The sequence below is a fragment of the Pelodiscus sinensis genome, chromosome 5 (genome assembly GCF_049634645.1).
Source record: "Pelodiscus sinensis isolate JC-2024 chromosome 5, ASM4963464v1, whole genome shotgun sequence".
NCBI lineage: Eukaryota > Metazoa > Chordata > Testudines > Trionychidae > Pelodiscus > Pelodiscus sinensis.
Window position 1 is genome coordinate 24,554,850 of NC_134715.1, and position 23,241 is coordinate 24,578,090.

The 23,241-nt window shown below is 42.5% G+C and overlaps 1 protein-coding gene across 4 annotated transcripts in view; it reads left to right on the plus strand.

Moving 5' to 3' along the window:
• BANK1 (B cell scaffold protein with ankyrin repeats 1) overlaps positions 1 to 23,241 on the plus strand; it is a 425,960-nt gene that overhangs the window by 132,172 nt on the left and 270,547 nt on the right. For all 4 annotated transcript variants that reach the window (XR_012904054.1, XM_075929668.1, XM_075929667.1 and 1 more), the window contains exon 8: positions 1,462 to 1,658. Coding sequence is in view for 3 of the 4 variants with exons in the window: in XM_075929668.1 (XP_075785783.1) it covers positions 1,462 to 1,658 (197 nt within the window). In the remaining variant the exon portion in view is untranslated. The remainder of the gene's footprint in view (positions 1 to 1,461; positions 1,659 to 23,241) is intronic.

Below are 23,241 nucleotides of genomic sequence, written 5' to 3' on the forward strand. Positions count from 1 at the left end.
AAAAGGATATTGTCCCATTCTTCTTCATGGAAGGTGATCTTGTAGACTACAACAACATTGATGGTGTGATGGCAGCCCTCAACATCGTTCACGATCCAAATGAGTGGAGACTGTTCAATTGATTCATCGAAGACGAGTCTAAAAGCTGTTTTGCTGCATAATGGCAATGTTTTGCCATCAATTCCAGTTGGTCATGCAGTCCATATATAGGAAACCTATGACAACATGAAACAACTTTTGAGGTGCATAAACTATGACCAACATCAGTGGCAGCTTTGTGGCAATTTGAAGGTTGTGGCTCCCTTGCTTGGTCTGCAGACTGGATACACAAAGTACTGCTGTTTTCTCTGCAAATGGGATAGTCGTGCAAGAGATTCCCACTACATCAAGATAGATTGGCCACTCCGACAGTCATTGGAGCCTGGGAGGAAAAGTGTTCAGCATCCAACACTTGTGGAATCAAGGAAGATTTTGTTACCACCCTTACACATCAAGCTGGGTCTGATGAAGAACTTTGTCAAGGCCATGGACATAACACAAGCAGCTTTCAAGTACCTCAGTGGAAAATTTCCAAGGTTAAGTGAAGCTAAGATAAAGGAAGGTGTCTTTGTTGGTCCTCACATTCATGAACTTCTTCAAGATGATGCATTTGACCATGCACTGCGTGACAAGGGAAAGACGGCATGGAAAGTCTTCCAGTTAGTGACAATAAATTTTCTTGGAAACAACAAGGCAAACAACTACAGGTTGTTGGTGGAAAAGCTCCTCAAGGCATACAAAAGCCTTGGTTGCAACATGTCACCAAAGATATATGTTTTGCACTCTCATCTAGATTATTTTCCACCGAACTGCGGAGCAGTGAGCGACGAGCACGGTGAGCGATTTCACCGGGACATTGCAACAATGGAGAAATGCTATCAGGGCAAATAGAGCCCATCAATGCTTGCAGACTATTGCTGGACAGAAACAAGAGATGCTCCATTTAATGAATACAAGAGACAAGCCAAGAAGTGCCGAGTAGACACTGAATAGGACTAAACTATGTACATAATAGTTTTTTGCCTTTTGTTTCATAATAAATTTATTTATATAACCCTTTTGCTTATTTTTAAAGTGTTACATAAACAGGACAGGTGAAATATTATCATGTAAAGCAACCATAAACACATGAAAAGACCTAGGTTTACAATTTATGATTAATACTCTATCATCTACACAATATCCATAGACGTAAAATGTAAAAACTTAAATATCTTGGAAACAGTAGCTAATCAGTTGTTTTAATTGTCATATTTGAATTCAGCACATCAAAATACATAATAAATAGCACATTTTATCTCTGAAGCAGACAACTTCTAAAAAATTGTAGACCAGTGCTTGGAAGTTTGGTAAAAGTGGGTGATATATTCTATATATAAACCATGAATTTTTATAATATCTTTTTCTTATTTCCATATACAGATTCCCACTTGGAAGAGCTTCCGACACTTCTCCATTGTGCAGCTAAATTTGGATTAAAGAACCTTGCTAATCTTCTACTCCAGTGCCCTGAGGCAAGTCAGGCTTGTAGAATAGCCAACAAACGTGGAGAGAACCCAGCACATATCGCTAGAAATCATGGGCACAGGGAACTTCAAAAAATCATCCAAGAATTGTCAGTAAGTCTGTATACTTTTCCACAATGTATACGAATATGTAAAACCAACTGTTTAGCAGTACTGTTCTAGGAAAAAGTCTTCTCTGAAAGAAGTACTGGTATTTGTCAAACCCTAATAGATTGTTGTCCTTCTCTTTAAAAACATTATGTGCTGGATTCTGGCTGCACCAGAATGGACGAGGATACAACTTTGCACACTGGTATAATGAGTAGCTAGAATGTTAGTGCTTTCAAACCCTAAGACTATGTCTACATTGTGCATTGTTGTGCAAGATGATATGCAAATGAGGCATGGCGATGAATATCACCGGGCTTCATTTGCATACCTAATGAACCACCATTTTTGTGGAATGGGCTTTTGCGCAAGAAGGAGCTGTCTACACTGCTCCTTTTTGCGCAAAAAACCCCTCTTGCACAGGAGCCATTCTGCCGCTTATTTTCAGGAAGAACAGCTCCTGCACAAGAGGGGGGTTTTGCTCAAGAAGGAGCAGTGTAGATAGTTCTTTCTTGCGCAAAAGCCTCTTCCGCAAAAATGGTGGCTCATTAGGTATGCAAATGAGGCACGGAGATACTCGTCACTGCACCTCATTTGCATATCTTCTTGCACAACAGTGCGCAGTGTAGACGTAACCTAAGTGTAGCAGTAGTGGAGGTGCAGGTAAGATAGAACAGTGAGAACTTCTCCATATAGTTTGCCTAGGTCTCTGCTGTCTGTACAGCCAAAAGCAATCAGGGATCAGAGGTATAGGGGTATTTGTGCTGCACCTCTGAAGAGAAAGTAAGGGGATGTAAAAACTCCTTCCAAATTTTCCCAGTGTCTCGAGAAACATTCTGTCTCCCTTAACATTCCACAAGGATAAATTTCTTTGGACAACTCTCTACTTTCACCTTGAGTATAGCTCTGATTATAAAAGCCATTCCAAAGAGATAAATGAATGAGCAGGGCCTGATTCTACCTCTCATACTCATACCAAGCAGCTCTTTATTCTGCATGCTGTGCAATGGAACTTCTTGTCAATAAGGCACTGCTTCCTATTAGCAAAAATGATAGACGTATAGCTGTGATGGGATGTACAGATTCCACACTGGCCAAGAAAGGGTTAATCAGCTGCTGCGGGCTGAGTCAGCCCTATTTCTTATACTTGCAATAAGTGCTGTAATTTATACTGCCAGGGCTTTACTGATGTTGTTATTTTGTAGGTCAAAGCTAGCTTAGGTATATCTACATGTGCTATACTCATGCTTTTGATTGCAGGGCAAGCATACTCTAAATGATGTAAAGCAGATTAAAGCCTTGTCTACACTAACCCCCACTGTTAAGCTAATCTACATGACTTCAGCTGCGCAAACAGAGGCAGAAACATGGGTGTATGAGGCAGGCAGGAGCTGCCAGATCCTCCACCTCCCACAGAGGCAGCAAGTGGGGGCAGGCAGCACTGTGGAGCCAGCATGCATAGAGAGCTGGCTTCCCAAGCGTGTCGGCTCCTGCCTGCCCTGTCCCCCAGCATTGCTGCCTCTGTGAGGGGAGGTGGCTCTGTGGGAGCCAGCATGCACAGGGAGCCGGCTTAAAAGCTGGCTCCTCATGGGCACTGGCTCCGACCTCCCTTCTTGCTGCTTCTGTATCGAAGGCAGTAAGGGCGGTGGAGGGGTTGTGTGTAGTCAATATGATTAACCAAGGAACCCAGGCTTATCAGTTAATCATGTAACTGACTACAGGTTAACATCTCCAGTTGTACCAGGAGTTCTTTGCATACATAAGGAGCCCTATAGGAGAAAGCATGAAGATATTTGAGAGAAGCTGACTAGTGAACAGTGAAGCCTGGGGTCACTGATGAAGTGCAAGCATGGTTGGGATCGTGATAAGTAACCAATCTCATTTGTAATACTAACTAGGGCTTAGCAACCAAAGTCCTATTCAATTTCAGACTGACCCTAGATGCCTAAGGCCCCTCTGAAAATGAGATTTAAGCTTCTAACTCAGTTACATTTTGCAACAGTGAATGGTGCAAGGTCCAGACACTTAATTGGTATATACATTGGCACAGTTCCCTTGACATCAGTGGAGCTGTATCCCTTCATGCCAGCTGTGGATCTGGTCTATTGTTTCAAATACTGCATCTGTGACAAGCAGTTTTAACCATTCTCTGTGGGTCCTTGCTTGAGATTAGGGCTGTGTCTAGACTACATGCCTCTGTCGTCAGAGGCATGTAGATTAGACAGATAGGCAAAGGCAAATGAAGCCGCGATTTAAATGATCGTGGCTTCATTTAAATTTACATGGCTGCCGCGCTGAGCCGACAAACAGCTGATCAGCTGTTTGTCCGCTCAGCGCGCTAGTCTGGACGCTCCTCTGCTGACATCAAAGCCCTTTGTCGGCAGCCCCGTTATTCCTCGTGGAATGAGGTTTACCGGGGCTGCCGACAAAGGGCTTTGATGTCGGCAGGGGAGCGTCCAGATTAGCGCGCTGAGCGGACAAACAGCTGATCAGCTGTTTGTCGGCTCAGCGTGGCAGCCATGTAAATTTAAATGAAGCCGCGATCATTTAAATCGCGGCTTCATTTACCTTTGCCAAAACAACAAATCTACATGGCTCCGTCGACGGAGCCATGTAGTTTAGACATACCCTAGGAGAAAAGTAGATTTTTAGAATTCATAATATTCTGTCTGAAACTGAGGTTTGGGACTTTTTATTTTTGAACTATTAAAACAATGAGTGTTTTTGTTGCACCTTGGAGACTAACAAATATATATATGGTATCATCAGCTTTCATGGGCAAAACCCACTTATTCAAATGAGCTTCAGTTTGGTTTCTTTGTCCCTATGAGAGTTCAAACAGTGGAAGGGATAAAAAAATCTTCATATCCAATTAATTTTATTTCCGTCTTCCAGCCTTCAAAATGTGCTTTGGTGGGTATTTGGTGCAATGAGCAAAGCTTTTGTTTTATAATGACCCAGTTAATGAGCTAGTCCTCCTGGAGGGAGCCGGGGAAGAGGGAGGAAGTAATGATTCCTGTGTGAGGGCTCAGTTGAGTAAACGTTTTCAAAGTTATAAAGCAAACCTTTCAAACATTACAAGTGAGATTTAAAGTGTACAGCAACTTCCAAGCATTTCTTAGAGTCTAAACCAGCAGTGGGCAATAAGTGACTGCAGGCCTGGTACAAGTCATCAGGGTTAGCCCCAGCAGGCTGCCAGTTGCTTTATTTACCCAAATGTCCACAGGTACAGCTACACACAGCTCCCATTGGCCATGCTTCCATTCTTCATTGTTCCTGGTCATCGGGAGCTGCGAGAAGTGTATGGGTGGGGTCATTAATTGCCCACCCCTGGTCTATCACTAACCACTTTGTTATAAGACTAATACCTCTTTTAGTTTTGGGGAACCTGCCTCTCCTCACACACACACAGGTGAACTGGTCTTATTTTCAACTCTGAGCTTGTCATTGCTTGTAGTCTTGGCAAGAGCTACACTTGATGACACCTCTGGTATATATCATATATAGGAAAAACTACATTATGGCAACCATGTAACGGGCTTTGTCTATATTCCACAGCTTTTAGTGATATGGCCACGTTGCTAAAAGCCAAGCAGTGTAAATGCTGTTTGTCAGCTCTTTTGCCAACAAAATACTTCCACCCCCCTACTAACAGAGTTCACATTGTCAACATGAGAGCACATCTGCCAACAATGAGCCATTTATGCTGCCATTTGCCATGGCAAAATTTTTGTCTTTTGGGAAGGGAATGGGTTAAGCATCTGTGGCTATGTCTAGACCACAGGCTTCTTGCCCAAGAAACTTTTTTTTGGAAGAGATCTTCCAAAAAAGCTTCTTGCGCAAGAGAGCATCTACACTGCAAAAGCACATTGAAAAAGCGATGCACTTTTTTTGAAAGATAGCATCCAGACTGCCTGGATGCTATCCCGCATGTAAGCAGTGATTGCGATGGATAGAAAGAGATGCATAGCTGTGAACCTTCCTGCCTGGCTCAGTAATGATCTCAATATAATTTTTTTAACTGCTGTCACAATCCAAAAATGCAATTGTAATTAAAACCAGCATACAACACAACACCAGCAGGCATGAACTCTGGTAAGATGTTGCTTATGAAACTAATATATATGCATATTCTCTGACAACCGATGCAATACTCACTTTGTATGCATTCTTTAATAGCCAACAGCTCAGAGTCTCAGGTGCATCACAGAAGTGCTTGGTTCACCTGGAATCAAGAGCATAAATAGATTTTCAATACATTTTCTCCCACCCACAAACCTGGAGGGCAAGCAGCCTACCACTTCAACCAAGTGAAAGTAGACTCCTCAGCTGGTTCTTTAAGCCAGTTTCCATTCTCTGTGCACAAATTGAAGAGGATGTTTTAATCACAAATGAAACAGTGGACTTTGCACTTTCTAGTATATCAGCCATTGCAGGAAGAAAATATGCCAACTACTTTATAAAGGAAGAAATGTGTGAACTACCTGACAATAACATCTCTTGTGGAGGCAATTTTACCTATTGTAATTCCTTCCACCTATGGGAGACCTACCATCAGCCTCCTACCCACTGACCTCATTACATATGGGAGCTATGAGGTCTTGGCTAACATCTTTAATTCATTCCCTTTGAAGAGCAAATGCTTTCAATTGATTTCACAGCTTTGAAACTTTGTTTGCTATTACACATATTCAGTGTTCAAATTAGCTGCTATAACAAGAAACAAAGTTTCAAAGCTGTTAAATCCAACTATGAGGTCTCACAAGGGAATCCAAGATGGTATCTCCATATATTCTTTTTAAAGCTTGATTTCCAGGTCCAAAAGTCCATTCAAAAATTCACTTTATTCAAAGAAGTTTTTTAAACTAGCATAAAAGCATGAAAATTGATCTGCCTGTCAAAATGGTGTATAGATGAATTTTGTGACTATTATGATGGAATAAGAGATGCCTCCTATTTAAAAGTAAAATGTGGTATCACAGGATACATTATTGGAGCAAAACCCCAATACCTATTCCCCCGCTGAACAATGCCTAGACAGAAGCTTTATATAAAAGACAGAATTGGTGAGAGAGAGAAAAATCCCATCAGTCATACAAGAAAATGGCAAAATCTTAATGCACAAAATGCAGTCTTATTTATTTCAATGTTAAAGATATATTGAATATTAAAATCAACCTGATTCCAAATTTTCCCTGAAAGAAGCCAGTGCCTCTCAATTTTCATATATTAGTGTATCAAAAGATATAATTTTATAGGGTGTTTAGAAAGAATTAGAAAAGGAATATTAAATTTATGATGTTATTTAAACCATCTCTTTATCATTGGCATTTTGAAAAATTTCCCGATGTTTTTGGCTTGTCCATATCTCCAGAATAGTTTCAAACTGTCATTTCATTTTTCATCCTTGCTCAGAAAACTTTTTCTGTTTTTTGTTTGTTTGTTTCTTTTTTAAAGTGGGAGTGGAAAATAAAGATACAAAGATAGATAATAAGAGCTAGTAATAGTGTGTCCTCTCTTGTCCTGTATACTAGTAATAGTGTGTAGTAGAACCAGGGTGACTGAATCCTGCCCAGAGTTTTGTTTGTAAAAATATAATTAAATATGTTGTCTGTGCAGAATATTAAATATCCCTGCAGTCAGACATTTCCTAAAAGCAGTGTACTCCATTAGGTTTAGTATGTTCACAGTTTAGCAAATTGTGCAGCCAATTTATCTATAATGTCCTGTAGAAGATCAATTTCAGGGATGCAAATTGAGGTGCGAGGAGAAAGGAAATCAGAGTAGCATTCCATGTTTAATGAAAGATTTAATGTGGAATTTTAGAAATATTAAATCCAACCTAAGAAAAAATGGCTTGTTTATGTTATCTATATTAGTGCATTTAGAACACACACAAAAAACCAAACACTCATTTTACTGTACTTCCTTAATGGATGAATCATAGAATCATAGAATACTAGAACTGGAAGGGACCTTGAGAGATCATCCAGTACAGTCCCCTGCTCTCGTGGCAGGATCAAGCACCATCTAGATCAGGGGTCGGTAACCTACAGCATACATGCCATATGTGGCACGTAAGCCAATTTTCCCACGCACATGAGCCTCCCCGCCGGATCCATACACCAACCATACGGGACTGTCCCGATTTTAACTGCCATTGCTCCTTCTGTGGCGCAGCAGCCTTCTCTCCCTCCCCTCTCCTGCAGAGCATGTAGGCGGCTCCATTGGAGATTTTCAGTGGGAAGTCAGGCTGGCTTCCGGTGGCATACACTTTCCGGCCACTCCACCACCCGCTGCCCCACCACCATGCTCCACATTGCCTCATCTCTCCCCCTGCTGGACTGCATCTGGCAGGCGAGGCCCCTGGTCCAGCCACGCCTCCTCCTCCTCCAGGCTGCTTGTTGCTACAGTGGCCACTGCCGCCACTGCTGGGGGTGGCAGGGGGGCAGGTGGGTCCAAAGTAAAATCCTGCGGAGCTGCTCCCAGACCTCTACATGTTGGAGCTGCTGCTTCAGCCCCAGCAGGGGCCGCACGGAGCCCATCTGAGGTGCTGCAGGGTGGGGTGTACTTGGGCTTTGCAGGTGCGCTCCATGCGCTCCCACTCTCTCTCCCTCCATCCCTCCTCACTCCGCTGACAGAGAAGTAGTGAGCCAGGTCTGGCAGAGAAGGTCAGGATTTCTTCATGCCCCCCACTGCACCGGGATTCCCTCTGTGTGGAGTGTGTGGCTGAGCTCCCTCTCCCTTCCCACCCCGCTAAGGGAACAGCAGCGCACTGTCCAGAGGCTTTCTCTGCTGCAAGGGGGCGTGAAGTCAGGTAAGCGTCACCTCCATCATGCTCAGACCCCCACACCCCAATCTCCCTACCTCCCCTCCCCCGCCAAGCCCCACACCCCCAGCTTGCTCCGACACCCTCCCTTGCTTCTGCACCCTCCCTCCTGGCCACACACTTCACTATTCTTTGCTCCTTGGGGTATCACCCCAAGCCAGATACCCTACTCCCAGCCTACTTCTGCACCCTACCTCCAACCAGACCTCTCACCCTCACCCCCTCCTACACCCACCTCCTCCCGCCCAGATCCACATACTGGTAGCCCTGTCCTGCACACTAAACCCCTCATTTTTGTCCCTACCCCAGAGCCTAAGGAGATCCATAAAATCCATTAACTCCGGAATCCCAGAAAAGTAGATCCTGCCAATGGGAAGCCCTGAACTCAGTACTGCCTGTCTCTTCCGCTCGCCCAGTGATCCTGGAGCACCAGAAGAGTGAGGTGACTCAGTTCGGGGCCACATCAGTGAGGGCTGGGGGGTTTTTGAAGAGGGTTTTTTTCTTTTTTTTGCTTTTCACTTGGGTGGTCCCCAACTTATTTTTCTGTGGGTTGGTGGCCCACAACCTAAAAAACGTTTCCCACCCTGCCACAGTTAAAGAAAACACTGAAACTGGACTTTTGTGCTGGACTTAAATTAATAGTTTACTTTATTCAAAATGAAGTTTGATAAACTAAACTTAATCTGTTTCATAATTTAAATTAAACCATTCTCCCTAGTTGCAGCTAGTTCAGAAAATATGGTCACCGTACCCAGCCTGCCCCTGCCACCCTCCATTTCTGCTCCCAGCACACAGATCCATAAATAGAAGTGAATAAGTTAAATCTGAAAGATTGCCGACTCCTGATCTAGAATATCCCTGATAGATGTCTAGCAAACCTTCTTTTAAATATCTGCAGTGATGGACATTCCACAGAATCCCTAGGCAATTTATTCTAGTGTTTATGCACCCTGATAGTTAGCAAGTTTTTCCTAATGTCAAACCTAAACCTCCTTTAATGCAATTTAAGTCCATTGCTTTTTCTCCTATTATCAGGCTACGTCTACACAACAGGCTTCTTGCACAAGAAGCTTTTTGTGGAAGAAATCTTCCACAAAATCTGCACCAGAGTGCGTCCACACTGCAAAAGCACATCGAAAAAAGCAATGCACTGTTGTGCAAGAGAGTATCTAGATTTCATGGATTCTATCTTGAAAGAAAGCTCTGATTGCTATTCACCAGAGCACCTGTGCTTTTTCAGATTGGATCTTTTTGCGCAAAAAACCCCTGTTGTCCATCCACACACACCTTTTTGCACAAGAATTCTTGCGCAAAAAGGAGTTATTCCTCATAGAAAGAGGAGTACCTACACCACAAAAAGCCCTCTGTTCTTTTGATTTACTTTACTTTACTTTCACAAAAATGTGCTTGAGGTGTGGATGCTCCATGGGTTTTTGCGCAAAAACCCTGTAGTATATACGTAGCCTCAGAGGTCAAAGAGAACAATTTTTCTGCCTCCTCCTTGTAACACCCTTTTAGATACTTGAAAACCGCTATCATGTCACCTCTCAGTCTTCCATTTTCTAAACTAAACAAGCCCAGTTCTTTCAGTCTTCCCTCATAGGTCATGTTTTCTAGACCTTTAATCATTCTTGTTCCTCTTCTCTGGACATTCTCCAATTTCTACCAGAACTGGATACAATACTTCAGTTGAGGCCTCATCAGTACATAGTAGAGCAGAAGAATGACTTCTCATGCCTTGCTCACAACACTCCTGTTAATGTGTCCCAGAATCATGTTTTCTATTTTTGCAACAGTGTCATACCGTTGCCTCATATTTTGCTTGGGGTCTACTATGACCCTTAAATCCCTTTCTGCACTACTCCTCTCTAGACAATCACTTCCCATTCTACATGTGTGAAACTGATTATTCCTTCCTAAGTAGAGTATTTTGCATTTGTCCTTATTAAACTTCATCCTATTCACCTCAGAACATTTCTCTTGTTTGTCCAGATCATTGGATCATTGAAAATATAGTCCTATAAAAATAGTGGTTAAATATGTTGTTAATTGAGAAGCTTCCAAATTTTCCACCAAAGGAAACTGACTCCCCATTGAATTCTGAGTTGTCATTTCTTGGGTACTAAATGCAAGAGAAACACATATGTTCTAATCCTGTATGTTGATAAATGGCAAAACTCCTCTTCACTTCAAGTAGGCCCAGGATTTCACTCAATATGTGTCCACCATGCTACATGCAGTGACGCCTGCTATCTGCAGTCTGGCTCCTCTGAGATATCAGCTTCACTGATATATTAGGCTGACTTGGGTATTTTTCTTGCAATATGAAGCTTATTCTGATAGTCTTCTTCCTATCACAAGGTGGGGCATTCTAGATCCACATACCATCTCTTTTTAACTATCCTGCGAAGAGCAAACATAGTCTCTAAATAAAGTCCTTCCCTTTCATGTTGTGACAATTTTGGAATCTGTCTGAAGAATGTATGTATTCTGCATGAGATTATGAACTTTTTATGTATATTTCTTTACCTGCAGACTCCATTTTGAAGGTGCAGTTGTTTGCCTTCTGTGTTGTAATTCCATCTCCATGTTAGACCAAAATTCTAACAGGAGTAATGACAACAGAGTGTCATTAAATCTTGACAGTCCTCTCTTCTAGAAGGAAGGATGCAAGGCAGTCCCCTGCCTAAAATAACTGGTTTAACAGAGGAGAGGTCTCCTTGGCAACACTGTTCCCTGGTGGGATTCTGTGGTCACATGTTGAGGCTGATTAGGAAGTCTCCAGACTAGGGGTCTGGAAGATAATAAAGGACAGATGCTCTCTACATGCTCTTTCTTTGGCCATTTTCACTAGCTTAAGATGAGGGAGGACTGGATCAGAAGGCAGGGGATCCTGCTTATCTGAATGCAGATAGTTCCACAAAATCCCAAAGTAAGGATGAGCTGGAGAGGAAAATATTTGTAAGGTTTGTTATTTTGATAAAAGTCTGTGTATTTTTCACATGAGCAATGGCTTCATAGACCTCTCTGCTAAGTGTTTCAGTACATGTTATAATACAGCTATCACTTACCACTGAGGAGGGAGTATTAGATTATGTCTAGACTTCAGGCTTCTTTCGGAAGAAGCTTTTCCAGAAGAGGTCTTCCAGAAAAACTTCTTTCGAAAGAGAGCATCCACACAGCAAAAGTGCATTGAAAAAGCAATCTGCTTTTTCAAAAGATAGCGTCCACACTGAATGGACACTATCTCGCATTTAAGTTGTAATTACTATGGATGGAGTGTCCACCAGGGCACCTGTGCTTTTTCCTGGGCTGTGTCCAGACTCAGGGGTTTTTTCGGGAAAAGTAGCCTTTTTCCGAAAAAACTTCACCTGCGTCTAGACTGCAGCCGCGTTCTTTTGAAATTAAATCGAAAGAACGCGGCTTTTCTTTCGACGGCGGTAAACCTCATTGCACGAGGAAGAACGCCTTCTTTCGAAAGTGCTCTTTCGAAAGAAGGCGTTCTTGAATGTAAATAGGGCTTCTTCGAAAGAGAGCATCCAGACTCACTGGGTGTGCTTTCTTTCGAAAAAGCGGCTTGCAGTCTAGACGCTCTTTTTCGAAAGAGGCTTTTTCGAAAGTATCTTTCGAAAAAGCCTCTTTCGAAAGAGGCTTGCAGTCTAGACATAGCCCTGGAGGCCTCTTTTTTCAAAAAAAATCCCTCTTTTCCCTGTCCACACATGCCTTTTTCCGAATGAGCTCTTTCAGAAAAAGGCTTCTTCCTCGTAGAATGAGGTTTAAAGCTTAGATAGAGAGTTTGCATTCCCTGTCTGTGCTAAGGGACCCCAAAGACTGGAACATTTGGAGTAGCTAAGAACTGCAACCTCAGCAATTAGCAACAATATTCCAGATCCTGTTCAGATCCTACATCTTGTTCTAGATCCCAAATACTGGAACATCTGGAATAGCTAACAACTGCAACCTCCACAATTAGCAACAATATTCTATATCCTGGCACATCAATTGATAGACTCAGTCGTCAAAAGAACAAAATTAAGGGTCTCCATTGAATTTCCTTCACAGCAGTCTGGTGGGCTTACTGATAGAAAGCCTGATGGATTCAGTCACTTAAGGTACAAAGGAAAATCAAAAAAAAGACAAGGAGTAAAATTTTCAGAAAGTCTTAAGTTCCATTTCAAAAGTGATTTAAGCACTAAGAGTATGTCTAGACTACATGCCTCTGTCGCCAGAGGCATGTAAATTAGACTACCCGACATAGTCAATGAAGCCGGGATTGAAACATCCCTGGCTTCATTAAAATAAAAATGGCCGCTGCACTGTGCCAGCTCAGCTGATTGTCAGCACAGCACGGCAGTCAAGACGTGGATCGGTCGACAGGGAACGCCTTTGTCGACCGCTCCCTTATGCCTCATGAAACGAGGTTTACAGAGCAGTCGACAAAGGCGTTCTCTGTTGACCGATCCATGTCTTGACTGCCACGCTGTGCTGACGATCAGCTGAGTCGTCACAGCGCGGCAGCCATTTTTACTTTAATGAAGCCGGGGATATTTAAATCCCGGCTTCATTGACTATGTCAGGTGGCCTATTTTACATGCCTCTGGCGACAGAGGCATGTAGTCTAGACATACCCTTAGGTGTTTTAAGTCTCACTAAAAATCATTTTAGTCCTTTTGTCTTATTATGGACAAAATTCCTCCTTTTGGCATCAAGAGTGTCCTGTTGCTCTCTTCATGACAGCACCCCAGAGGGCCATAATTTGTCCCTTTCTGTATTTAGTGGTTGATGCTGACTACTACATTGGCCATAATCAAAAAATATATACTGTATCTCACTTGCAGTGTTTTTCACAGATTTTGAAAAAATTCCAATTAAAAGACTGTTTTATTAGTTGTTTCATTCACACAGGCTTACTGATTCTTGGATTTAGCCCTTAAAACATGGTCCTGTGGGTAGCATCAGTACCATTTTATACAGTAATTAAAATATTCATCTTTGTTGCAGTGTCCAGACTGTGGAGGGAAAATCACTTTTGTTTTTAAAATATTAAAATGCTTTTCATCATTTCAGGCTTGGTTGCCTAATTCTGATGAATAAAGAACATTAATTGAGCTTTTTTAATCCATCCAAGTCCCATTCAGAATAATGGTCTGTAAAAACATTTTGGATATTTCTCATCTGCAAATATAATTTTATGTGTCTCCCTACTTAATGAATCAGGCAAGACCAAATTTATATATTGAGAATAATAAAGGTCCTGAATAAATGTGATCTTAAGCAGCTATTGAAAAGCAAGAGGTGCTTGATCCTGTATACATTAGCGAAATTCCCATTAACTTCAATGAGATTAGAATCAGGCCTTAAGTGAATCTGTGACTGTATTTGTTCTTTACAAGCTTACTCTGCAGCTAGGCATAGTCACATTAATTCTTCTCCTTTCAGGATTGAGTCTGTCAATTGGCATGCCAGAATCTAGACTATCATTGCTAATTGCCAAGGTTGCAGTTGTTAGCTACTCCAGATGTGCCACGATTCAATAAATATTGGAAACACATCTGTGTTTTAACAATTAGATGAGAATTGTTTTCAGAGAGAGGTGTATATTCTTACATGTCAGGAAAAATCTAAAATGATGTAATTTTTCCCCTGAAACTAAGACCAGTATTTCTTTAAATCCTTAACTAAGGATGGATCTAAAAGACAATGAATTGGCAAATTCTAATCAGGCCCTGCATCACATAATGTAAACAGAGGAGACTGCAACATCTCTTTCACTGAAGCTGGCAGCTCAGTTAAGTTCCTCTCTGGGGGTATGTTTACACTACCCTCCTAGTTCGAACTAGGAGGGTAATGTAGGCATACCGCACTTGCAAATGAAGCCCGGGATTTGAATTTCCCGGGCTTCATTTGCATAAGCGGGGCGCCGCCATTTTTAAAACCCCGCTCGTTCGAACCCCGTGCAGCGCGGCTACACGGGGCACGGAGTAGGTAGTTCGAACTAGGCTTCCTAGTTTGAACTACCGTTACTCCTCATTCCACGAGGAGTAATGGTAGTTCGAACTAGGAAGCCTAGTTCGAACTACCTAGTTCGTGCCCCATGTAGCCGCGCTGCACGGGGTTCGAACAAGCGGGGTTTTAAAAATGGCGGCGCCCCGCTTATGCAAATGAAGCCCGGGAAATTCAAATCCCGGGCTTCATTTGCAAGTGCGGTATGCCTACATTACCCCGCTAGTTCGAACTAGCGGGGTAGTGTAGACATACCCTGGCTGTCTTGATCGGGCCCTTCCTCCCTTCCTGCCTGTTGGCAGAGCTCCACATTCTCATATCTCCCTGTTGGCCAGCTCAGTGGCTCCCTGTCTGCTCTGGATAGGCTACTGTCAAGTTCTCCCCACCCTGTCTCAACCAAGTAGAGGTAAGAGACAACCACCCCCTCTCCTTACTCTGAGGGCAAATTCAAACACCCTCCTCAGATTCAGCATCTATCACCCACCTTCTTCTCTGGGAGAAAAATTGACTCTGCTCCCTCTATCGGCGAGTAGTGATGAAAAGGAGATTGGAGGCTGGGAAAGAGAAAATTGAAAAGGGAAGATAAACTCTCTTAAATTAGAGGCGGAAGGAAATCCTAGTCACATCTGTTGACTTGTGATGTGATGGTTGGGAGGGGAAGAGAGTGAGAGACAGAGCACGGGGAATTAGTGGAAGAGTAATTGAGATGGGGAACAGACTGAGAATAGAAAAGGAGACAGACTATTAGAGAATTCAAAGGAAGTATGTACTGCAAGGCTCAGAGGGAAAGAACAGCATCAGGTAGGAGGATACAGTGAAGGAAAAAAGAGAAATTATTGCATATGCCATGCCATATCATCTCCTATCATCTCCCCCTTTATTTATTTACTACATCCCAACTCTTAAATCCACATCTGTATTTAAAACAACACTTCAAACAGCTTAGTGATAATTTCCAGAATTAAAATCCTGTAATGTATTCAAGTCCAGGACTAAGTGCTGTTGATCCTGTTTCTTTGGCTCAAATTGCAACTCAAGTTGGTGAAAAAATTACAAGAGAGTAGCCCCATTGATTTCAGTCAGACCAGTCTGTGAGTAAATGCTCCCTAATGTAAGACTCTTTACTTGAATCAGGCTCTTTACTTTCATGTAATTCCCACTCAAGTCAATAAGACTTTGGTGTGTGGAAGAAATGTAGGATAAGCTTGGTGTAAGGGACCAATTCTGTTCTCAAATGCCATGTCTAGCTCCCATTTAAATTTAGTGGGAGCCGAATTTGTGCATCCAAGGAAAACTTTCAAAGCTTAGTTTTATATCTTAACACTGTCTGGTGCAGAGATGGGGTGCAGAGAGATAGGAGTATTTTGTGCTATAGAAATTTTTTTAGTCTGGATGTTCTTTCTTACATATAGTTGTATGAGAAGATTTACGGGTATATGCTGCTTGCCTTTTCAGTAGAAGCACAGTACTGGCTAATCGTTGTTGCTGACACTATGCACACTGTATGCATACTATATGCACTTGAGAATATAGTATGACAAACATGGTAGTTTGCCCTTAATCAATATCTGGTACAAAAAAGACTCCATTCTGCTGCTTGTGTGCAGAGAAATCACTTCCTATAGATTCATTCCCACATGCACCACTGTAGCACCAAGCAGATTTTTCCCTCCTTTTTACACTGACTCCAAATGTACTCAGGACACGGATGGATAAAATGTACATTAGAAAACATTTAATGCAGTGCATCACTAATTGAAATTAGTAAAGAGATTCTTAACCTTTTCTATACTGGGACTATTCCAATCCACCTCCCCCTCTTCCATTTTGTCAATATCTAGCTCAGATACTCCCTTCAAGTTAGCAATCTGGGAAGGGCAGGATGGTCAGAAACTGGGAGTACCAAGAAAAGACCTAATCTGAAACTACATGAACACTAGTGGATCATTTTGTACATTGTACTAGCATTCTACAGTCTAATTGTAGACTGTCTTTTTTCTTTTCAGGATTAATGTATTAATGTGCTTATTTACCAGTATAAATTATACAGGCATCAATCAGCAAAAGTATTGGACAGTCCTGTCATTTTTTCCACAAAGGCATGGGAATTTTCCAGTGTTCTTAGAACTTGCAGTATTTGAATAGATGCAAATAAAAAGACATCTTTAGAATTATGTGCTGTCCTGCTTAACCTGTGGAAAACAACATCATTCCCCCCCCCCTCCCTTTTTTATAGTGATTTCAATATTCCTGCATCCGGTTGTACTGTAGCTCAGCCTTGTGCACCCCTAAAAGGAGTTCTCAGATTTAACACTGTTGCTTCTTCAATCAAGACCTAATCTCCCTTGGAAGATACAATTATTTAGTGCAGGTGAGGAGTCCATGCAGGAAGGGAAAAGTAGAAATATATTTTGAAAGAATTCTAAATGTGCTAAATTTGATTATCAATATTTTCTTTAATTATCGTAAGTGCTGCTGCAATAACACTTTGGCTCCATGCTCATCAGCATCAAGTAGCTGGGAGTGTATGTGTGAGAAAAGGATCAGTCAGATTTCTGGCATTTGTGCTATTCCAGCACTGATGACTCAGCAAAACCTACTGGGATTTTACTCTGTCAGCAGGATTTTAAAATTCAAGACTGCTGAAGGTTGCATACATCCTACAGTATGTGGGAGTTACAAAGCTGACTGTGAATAAGATAATGTGATATTGTTAGATGTCTTTTAGTGGCTAGATATTTACAGCCCTTTTGGAATTAAATCAGATTCTGAGCCCAGATTAATTCAGGGTATATCTACACTGTAATTAGACACCTGTGGCTGGCCAGATGACTGAGGTTCATAATGCTCAGGTTAAGGGGCTGTTTAACTGCAGTTTACATTTCCAGGCATGGCCTCTACCTGGATTCGAGAGTGGGAGGATCCCAGATCTCAGGCTGCAGCCTGAGCCAGGAAGTTTCTACTGTAATTAAACAGCCCCAGAACTTGAGCCCTGGGAGCCCGAGTCAGCTGGCACAGGCTAGTCATGGGTTTTTTAATGCCGTGTAGGCATAACCTAAAAGATCTGTGAATTTGAGACAAGTGTTAGGCAAACTTGGGCTATGTCTGCACTAATGAGGTTACAGCAGCGCAGCTGTACCGATGCAACTGCACAGCTGTAAGGCCTCGTGTGTAGCTGCTCTCATGTAGAGCTCTCACCTGCCAACAGTGGTGCCAGAACAGGGTGGACTGGGGCCTGGCCTGTTCAAGTTTGGCTGGGGCAGACCCTGTCTCCCTTCCTCTCTTCTTCCCCCTTAGAACCACTCCCCCTCCCCCAGTAAGGTCAGCAGTTGGTGGAGCCTAGTCAGGGAGCACAGGCAGCTTTGAGGAACTTCAGTGCATGACCCTTCACCTGCCCTAGACAAGGAGCCTGGGGGAGGCATGGACAAAGGCCAGGGACTTGTGTCAGCCTTCCTGCTCAATGCTGGTGTAATGACTGTCACAGCTCCCTGCATGGCCAGGCTGCGACCCTACCCCCTCCATCCAGAGCCAGGTAAAAGCTGTTCAGGCACCTGAGGAGAGACTGGATCCCTCCGTTGCTCTGGGGGGAGGTCATGGACACAGGCAGGGGACTGCTTTTGTCCTCTCCCCACTCTGAGCAGGAGGGGAGGCTGGACTTCCTGGTCCCACTCTGGCTTCTAGCTTGGCCAGGGGTGGAACCTCAGAGGAAGAGGTGGAGTCTGGGGGAGGGAGGGAATGACAGGCTGAGGAGGGAAGGGGCAGGGCGTTGGGGTGAGATGTGGAGAGTGGGCAGGACTTCAGGTTTATGGGTGGGGACCCGGACCCGCCACTTTTGGAAAGGCTCCAACAGTTCTGCCTAGGAAGATAAATATACCACCCCCACTGAGCAGAAGAAGAAGCTCTCCCACCAAGCTAGCACTTTTCACTCCCCTGAGCAGCAAAAGTTTTGCTGGAGTAAGTGCTAATGTACACATGGCTTTCATCCTGTGGTTTGGGTCATATATTCCATTCCACAGGATCCTTCTCTCCTCAGCATAATACTGATGTTGTCTTCCAGTGGCCCACTTCCTTACCCTTCTCTCTATCATGCACACAAACACTCACTCTAAAACTTTCTTGCAACACTCCTCCTTTTTGGGGAAGGGTTGATAAATGTAAGCCTTCCCTCATACTTTTGAATGTATATTGAGTCAATGTCTAAGCACAAGGGAGTTTGGACAGCATGGTAGTTTGGCTTAGAAGGGAGCAGACTGCTGAATTAATTTTTAGTGGGCTAAACTAAATAAAATATGTTAATTAAAGAAACATCTTAAGAAAAACCCTTAGCGTCCTACTTAAAGATAAAACCATGGTCAGCCTAATACCCAATCACATAGTAAAACCCCTCACATCAACTTTGGAGATTGCATTGACCATTCTGGAGAAGGAATTGTACAAAAAATATGCAGTGTGTAACTAAATTTTTGAAAGGGGCATGTCAAAAAAAAGTAGGGAGTGAGTAAAAAACCAATAACAACCCACAAATCAAAACTGCAGAAATTAAAATCTTTACACTTACTCTGGTGGCTACTTATGCAAATAGAATAGGGTCACATACCTAAACAAAAGAGGAAGGCAGACAGACATTATTAATAAGTGACATAATTCAAGGGGTTATTCAAGAGGTTATTTAAGCTAAGCAGGTATCCTTAAGCAAAATTAAAAATCCAGCTGAAGTGAAAGGAACATAAACTATAGCAGAAAATATGTCAGAAAATAAAACTATATGGGCTAAGAGGGAAATTGAAGGGCAATTAGCCAGAGACATTATAACTGTTAGAAATTCTTTAAGTACAAAGTGGATTGTCAGAGGAAAGATGCTGGATCCACTGAAGCACTGTGGAAAAAAGGAAGCTATTAGGGCCTGATTCAGAACCCAATGAAATAAATGAAAAGCCTCCCATTGACTTCAAAGGGTTATAGATCATGCTGTATATAAGGATAAGGGAATTGTTGAGAAACTGAATGATAATGCCTCTGCTGAAAAATGCAGAAGTATGCATGCTGGAAGGAATAATTTAAGCACTACACTTTTGCAGGGTTCTGAATTAATTGGAGCCACTCGAGAAAAAAAAGACCTATGCATTTCTGGAGACTGTTTAATATTTAACACTGGTGAAAAAAAGCAAATAAAATGTCAGTATGTATTTTAGTTCTGGTGACTCTAGACCTAAGAAAATAAAGAAAAATAGCAGGTGTTCAGACCTGGAGGGTGAAAATCATTGGCAGCATGGAGAGATTTTTCCACAAGGAGAGCTTGGAAAGTTTGGGAACTGTTAAGGAAGAGGCAATAATAGGAGAACATGTCAGCATCAAGAAGGCAAATCAGATGCTCCTGTTTACCCTGTCTTATAATAAAAGAACAAGGGGAGCATTAATGAAATTAAAGGGCAACAGATGTATAACACATAATTAATCTATCTAACTTGATTAACTCAAAATATCACTGAAGCCATGAGCTTAGTAGGATTCAGTAAAGGATTAGATGTTTTAATAGATAAGAAGAAAATCTATATAAATCCTCATACTCTAGGGTTCATGGCAGCCTACTAACTGAACAGCCTAGGAAGAAACTTTTCCCTTCACAATGTTATTTCATAATTGTCCATTAGAGTTTTCTTGGCATCTTCTGCTGAAATCATCTGACACTGGCTGCTGTCAGAGGAAAGATGCTGGACTGCTAGTCTAATCCAGCATGGCAACTCCTATGTTACCTATATTTTCAGGTGATCAGGACACCTGTTTATTCCCTTCTTACTAAAATGTAATTGCCTTTGAAGCATGTTAAATGGACAAAATGAACAGCAGGAAGATCGCAAACTATTCACTGTATCCTCTTTCTGTTGCAAAAGCCCCAAAATATACATTACAGAGAATCGTGCATTATGGTCCTATAGCTAGTCAAGTGGAACATTTTAGGCCTTGATTCTGTCAAAGGGGCCATGGGAAGACCGTTTGGTGGAATTCTAGTGATTATGAGAGGGATTATTTACTTGCCTCCATGAATATAGGTTATGTGTGGAGTATGCCAGATGGCTGTCTCGTAGAGACTCTGGAAGGAACCAGACATCTGACACTCCTTACAAACACATTGGATATGGCAAGAGAAAGCATGCCAACATCATACCCACTCCGTACAGAAAACAACAAAAGGCAATGAGGGAGGATCTGGGTCTTGTTAGGGGAGGAGAGGGGAAGTGAGAGAGGAAAGATGTGGTCTTATTTATGGTCCAGATTATAACCCATGTGAAATTTTGCTGGTTTGGCTGGATTTCATTTTGAGATTTTTGGAGGTTCTTTGAGCCCAAAACTCTAAGGCTGCATCTAGATTGGCATGATTTTACGGAAATGCTTTTAACGGAAAAGATTTCCGTTAAAAGCATTTTCGGAACAGAGCATCTAGATTGGCACGGACGCTTTTCCGCAAAAGCACTTTTTTGCGATCGGGGCTTTTTTGTGGAAAACAAATCTGAGCTGTCTACACTGGCTCTTTTGTACAAAAGGGACTTTTGCCTGAACGGGAGCAGAATAGTATTTCCTCAAGAAGCACTGATTTCTTACAGTAGGAAGTCAGTGCTTTTGCAGAAATTCAAGCGGCCAGTGTAGACAGCTGACAAGTTTTTCCGGAAAAGCAGCTGATTTTCCAGAAAAACTGGCCAGTCTAGACACAGCCAAAGAGAAACGTGTGGAGGCAGGGAGGAAATGAGAATCCATGTATGGCAAAGCCATATAGAAAGCTCACTGCATCTTCTCTGAATCAAAGATTCAGAGCTCTGTATAGCTCTAAGAATGATTTCTACCAAGTGTGATTTATTGCTTAATTAGGAAAATTGTCCTGAGGCTTTACATCAGTAGAGTGACCATTAGAAAAAGACATACCTTCAAAGCTACTGAGCCCATTATACAAAGCTGCTTTTTTAAAATCAATTTCTATCTTGCAGTGTGTTAGTTTTGTTTAACATAGCTAAATGCATTTTCCTTTTATAATACTGACAGGTCACCTGTGTTTCCCCACCTTTTAGTGTATTTAATAAATGGCAAATGATGAATTATTTCTTACAAAGTTCACAGAATATTTAGCAATGATCATTTGCCTTCCTCAGACCCTGTGCAGCATGAAAAAATGGTTTCTGGATTTTTGTATTTGCAGTTCTCTCCCTAGCTCAAAAAAACAGAGCAGAAAGGCAAAATGCAGTAAAGTGACATGAATGTTCACTATCATGAAGAAATCCACTGCTCTGGCCCAGCTGACTGCTTTCTAACTTAAGACTGATGCTAATTTTGTTTAAAAAGAACAGATACCTCAGTTTTTTATTTGTTCTCTTTCTCCTTCCCTTCCTTTCTCTCCCTTCCCCCGCCCCCATCCTTTTTTGTTTTATAATGAAATTAGTTTTTGTTCTTTTTGATGACATACTCCAGGAAGCTAGCAGCATTATTGCAGGTATGCAGTTAGAAGATTTATGATCCTGTACTATAAGGAGATGCTGCTTAATCAAACAAAAATGGGTAGTAGCTTAATAGGCATGTTCCATTAAGAGCAAGTTTGGTCCAGTGGTTTGGATTCTGGCTTAAGATTCTAAAGACCATATTTCGGTCCACATCTCTGTCACAGATTTTATGTGTTTGAGGTAATAACTTTTATTGGACCAACTTCTGTTGGTGAGATAGCTGAACTTCCAATACACACAGAGCTAGGATAAAATAGCAGGTATGTACTGTATTCAATGAAAGCATTTGCACACTATCTACCTATGACATGGCGGTTGAATCAAGTTATATGTATGCTAAATCAAAGTATCAGGAAGTGATAAATGATGTTCTTGAAGCTAAAGTCTACTGCTTGATTCAAGCTGCAAAATTTTACCCAGATCTGGGCTTGGATTTAAAACAGCCCCGAAGCTTGGGAGTGTTTGAATTCAGGGTTGCGGTTCATACATACCTGTAGAGCAGTGGTTTCTAATCTTTTTAACCACTTTTTCAGTTTAAGTGCAATGTAAGATCTACCTCAAACCCAAATGCCTTTGCTCCACTTCCTTCCAACCCCTTCTCTGAGGCCCCGCCGCTGCTCCACCCCTTCTCCAAGGCCTCATACTGCTCGTTCCATCCCCCTTCCTCTCCCATCCTCACTCACTGTCACCAGGCTGGGGTAGGGAGTTGAGATTCAGTCTCTTGTCTTGGGCCAAGGGGTTTGGAGGGTGGGAGGGACTCTGGGCTTAGCCCAGAGTGGGAGATTGGGGTCCAGGAGGAGCTTCAGGGGGCAAGCTCTGGGAAGGAGTTTGGGTGCAGGGGGACTTATGTCTGGGGCAGGAAGTTGAGTGCAGGAAGAGGTTCAGGCCTGGGACAGGGGTTCAGGAAGGAGTCTCTGACTGGGCACCGTTTAACTGAGGTGACTTCCAGGTGGTGGAGCAGTGGGGTTAAGACAGGCTTACTTCTAACCTGGCCCTGCACCACTCCTGAAAGCAGATGGCATGTACTGCAGTGGCTCTATGGAGCCATGTGCTGCCCCTCATCCACAGGCACTGAGCCCATAGCTTCTACTGGCCACGGTTCTCTGTTATTGATCAATGGGAGCTGCAGGAGAAGTATCTGCAGGCAAGGACAGCAGTGGAGACCCCCTACTCTGACTCTTTCAGGGGTTGCAGGGACATACCAGCCACTTCCAGGAGCAGCAGTCACCATAGGGATAATGACTCCAGCCATGGCAGGTTAGGCATTTAG